At 37.4% G+C, this 3959-nt stretch overlaps 1 protein-coding gene across 1 annotated transcript; it reads right to left on the minus strand.

The window, feature by feature from the left end:
• Positions 1–249: 249 nt before the first annotated feature.
• On the minus strand, positions 250–1675 carry LOC114533286 (collagen alpha-1(XII) chain-like). The gene is made up of 3 exons (XM_028554791.1): positions 1660–1675; positions 978–1370; positions 250–819 (listed from the first exon to the last, which is right to left on the minus strand). Exons 2-3 carry the CDS (start codon positions 1324–1326, stop codon positions 518–520), a joined length of 651 nt encoding a protein of 216 aa, XP_028410592.1. The 5' UTR covers positions 1327–1370; positions 1660–1675; the 3' UTR covers positions 250–517.
• Positions 1676–3959: the final 2284 nt, after the last annotated feature.

Below are 3959 nucleotides of genomic sequence, written 5' to 3' on the forward strand. Positions count from 1 at the left end.
AACACACTCTGCAAGGTAAGTTAAAGCCATTTATCGGAAGACAGAAGTTATAGTTTTTCAGCTATATCGAGTTCAATGGTGTTTACTGATGCAGGGTTAGCTAGAGATAACGAAAAGTCGTGATGCGCAAAAAGGATTACTGAAGGACGGTGGTGCCGAAAGCAGTTTAGCGCAGCGGAGGTAGATTTTAGAAAAACACAAATATTTTTTATTTTGATTGTAGCACAGCCTTAAAATGAAAATTAAGATGAAATGGTGAATGCATGGCATAATATTATATAATTATGGTATAGTAAAGGGCACAGGGCACTGTCCCCGAAAGTAACATATATCAAACAAGGACACCGACTACAGACTACTGGTATTTAATTAAGTCGCAAATTTGTTAAAAAAGCTTGCAATTGACCGGCGTACAAAGCTGCTGACATTACATCTCTATCAAACTAATTGTATACAAAGTGATGACATGGAAATACCGTGCAATAATTTAATGCAGGGAGCATCGGTGCATGAAGTTTCAACATGGAGGTGGAACCTTACTAATCACTTTGTAAGTATCAGGATCAACTTTTTTGACAACAAGTTTAACGACGCCTAGAAAGTCTCCAACCGTTTTAACTCGGAGAAGATGCGTTTCAGGCGACGACGCAATGTCCACTACCTCGTTGATGTCACTAGTAAAGTCTCCCACTGCAACGACATAGATCTCAACATTGTGATCTTTCAAATCATCAGCATTTGGTATTGTCTGATCTTGATTTTTGTTTGACTTCCCGTCTGTTAGTAGGAACACCATCTTTCTCGAAGGAAAATGGCTACCTGGAGAAAATTCAGTGCATGACAAATAACTAATTACTTTCCCAACAATTACATACGGGAATGCCTGTCTACGGGGAAGGGACGATATTGGTTAAGTCGTAGCTTGGGTTTAGCACAGCAAATTACTTAGATTATAGCGAGTTACTTCGTAATCATACCTGAATTTTTATCAAAGAGCAAATCATAAGCTTTACTAAGCGCGTCAGCAGTATTTGTAATTCCTCCCTCATAAAAAAAATCATTCATTTTCTTAGCAGCTTCAAAGGCAGGCAAAAACTTAAATTTCACAGTTGCCGTTGTTGAATACACAACACCAGCATAGTAATTCACAAAAATAGGAGGACGGCGAATCATCATCAGATCTTTCAAGGCTCTCTTTCCTTTATTAAATTCACAATCTCCAACTGACCCAGATGAGTCCAATATCGCCACCGTATCTTCCACTTTAGTACGACGTCGTGGTTTGTCTTTGCCGCTCACTCTGGCTGTGGTTAGAAAACTTTTCATCAACTTTTCAGCTGTTTCTTCCTTCGTTGGGATTGCCTTGAAGCCTAAAATACAATAAACATATATGTTCGCTATAAGCGGTAAATCGCTGTATACTGATGCAGTTTTATTTATTTAATAGCACTTGCGAAGAAGCAGCGCCGGATCTAGGGATGTGCAGAATAAATTACTAAAGCTTAAAATTGGCAGATTTTAATGTAAAAATATTCCTTTCAAATCTATAACCATTAGCGTTGTTATTAAGGTGTTTTGAATTTAAAATTAAGCTGTGTTATTTATTCTGCACACCCCTAGATCCGCCACTGCGAAGAAGCTAGAAAGGGCTCGACTTACTGTCATAATACGCTTGTGATCAACTGGTCTTGCGGTGGTTATTTTTTGCCAAAATGGAATTAGTGATTCCACGCTTGGAGTGAGCACAAATAAATAGCTCACCACAAATAGCGAAATGAAAAACGACATGATAATGATTTCTTTTAATTTCAAATATCAGTTCTTCTGTTTCGTTTATACTGCTGCATGAAGAGGGCGCGCTCTGACAACTTTCTGACTTTGCCTAATATGCTTTGTTTTATAGCCTACAGTAATTCATACCGGATATTTACCGGCTAATGTTTCAAGTGCTCTTTACTTGAGTTCAAAGGGCCATTATGAAGGAATCGAGGAAACGGTGGTTACAAACCGATATTTATTGGATCCACCAACGGGATATTAGAATTTAGAGACGCTCTGCAAAGGTAAACAACAATGTTCACATATAAAATAGGAACGGACGACTCAAACCGTTTTTTTAACTTACTTTGTCAATTATGTGAAATGGAGGTTTCTCATATGTCACGGATACCCATATGTTGCGGTCAGGAACGACGAAATTTTATTCAGAATAACAGAGCACTTCATGTCATGCTGTGATCACCGACTATCAATCAATCAATCAATCAATCAATCAATGAATCAGTCAATCAATCAATTAATCAATCAGTCATAATTTATATGTAAATACGATATGGGTAGGAATACAAAGACTCGTAAAAACGCATACGTTTAGTGATCTATTATACAAATATTTTGGAATATATAGGTCAAAAGTATTTATGGTAAACACAGAGGACATTTTTGCCTATATTATTAGTTGCAACACAGGTAATAATATTGGCAAAAATGTTATCCGTGTTTACCATACTTATACCCTTGACGGGCATATTCAAACCTAAGAATGTAAATTTGTCCCTTTCCCTCACCACCTCAATCATTAAGAGTGTCTAGGCCTTGAGATCTTAGGTAGTGGTTTAAAACGAGAAAGGAACACACACACATCCCAAGCCATACATCCATCCAAAGCGTTAATAAGTTTGAATGTGAGAGATCGATTTTTTGTATTATATTATTGCGAATGTACATTCTTAACATATCAAATGTCCAACATTCTTACTGTTGGTTTCGAAACGGAAGGTCATTCAAGTTTGTTTTTTTGTAAAAGACCTTCTGGAAAAAACAAGTTGTTAATTTCCGTTTCAGCGCAAAGATTTACATCAAATGCGTAAATTTGGTTAGCAAATGCGCGATGCAGTTGCCTTGCCTAGCCACGCTATGTCCGTCACAAAAACACACCGCGTTTCTATGTTTTCGAAATCCAGTTCATTCCACACAAAAACAGCCTACCTAGCTTAGGTTATTCATTCTACGCTGAGTCTCGAATGTGGACGCTTGCAAGAAAGCAAAGGTTTATGCTACAATTCTATTCGCATTGTGAGACAAAAAAAAAATTCTATCTTTATTCTACCTCGATCAAAGCTATATCTACGCACATGATAGTTAAAGTTGGTGCGTCTGCAAACCAAATTCGAAACGACGCAATATTCTCAATTGACTTATTCGACCCAAACCTGTATATATCCTGTTAATAAATTATCAAAATTCCTACGTCGAGTTCGTTTCATTCTACGCACCGCGTCTACCCCTGTAGATTTATTGGGAACTCGTTGACATTGAATTTCTGTCTCAGTGAAGCTACACTTACAATACATGAATTAAGTATATTTAAAATACGTATAGCTAGGTATATCCGGGCCAAGTACTTTTGGTTATTTGGAACCTATGCCTACAATACTCTTTAGGATTAAGAATCTTCATGACGACGATGAGATGAGTTGTGTGGCGCTTGTGGATCATGTAAACAGGCTCCAACGGTCAACGGAAAAGATAAAAACACTTCTAGACGTTTTGATCTATAAACGCCTTTTCTCAGGAGAGTTCGTACAGACGCGTGACTGTGGAGACATATTGATATGGCACTCATTACTTGAACTTTCGGAGTATTATAAAATAACATGTATATAACGCGTGTTTTGATTGGTCGAAGCCCGTGTTTGGATCAGGCCATCCAAACACGGAAATTTAGGTAACTGTATATTAATAAATGCTAAATAATGATTATACTGACACTTCACATGCATGATTTGTGATATCTTTTCAGCTTTGGGTGGTATTTCAAGAATCAAGCAAATCTTAAATGTAATTTGTGACATGTGACACACGATCAATTTTCAGTCAAAAGCGTGTCGCAGAGATATCTAGTTTTCGACACGCATTCCAGATGACAACAAGACAAAGAGCAGGCTATCATGCAATAA

This window comes from Dendronephthya gigantea, unplaced genomic scaffold (assembly GCF_004324835.1).
Source record: "Dendronephthya gigantea isolate DGI-Jeju-01 unplaced genomic scaffold, DenGig_1.0 000088F, whole genome shotgun sequence".
NCBI classification, from domain to species: Eukaryota; Metazoa; Cnidaria; class Anthozoa; order Malacalcyonacea; family Nephtheidae; genus Dendronephthya; species Dendronephthya gigantea.

Coding starts and splice junctions, on each gene's coding strand:
- LOC114533286 (XM_028554791.1), bottom strand. CDS start 1,326: ATGAAAAGTTTTCTAACCACAGCCAGAGTGAGCGGCAAAGACAAACCA. Junction 820..977: donor GCTCTTTGATAAAAATTCAG/GTATGATTACGA, acceptor AATTTTCTCCAG/GTAGCCATTTTCCTTCGAGA.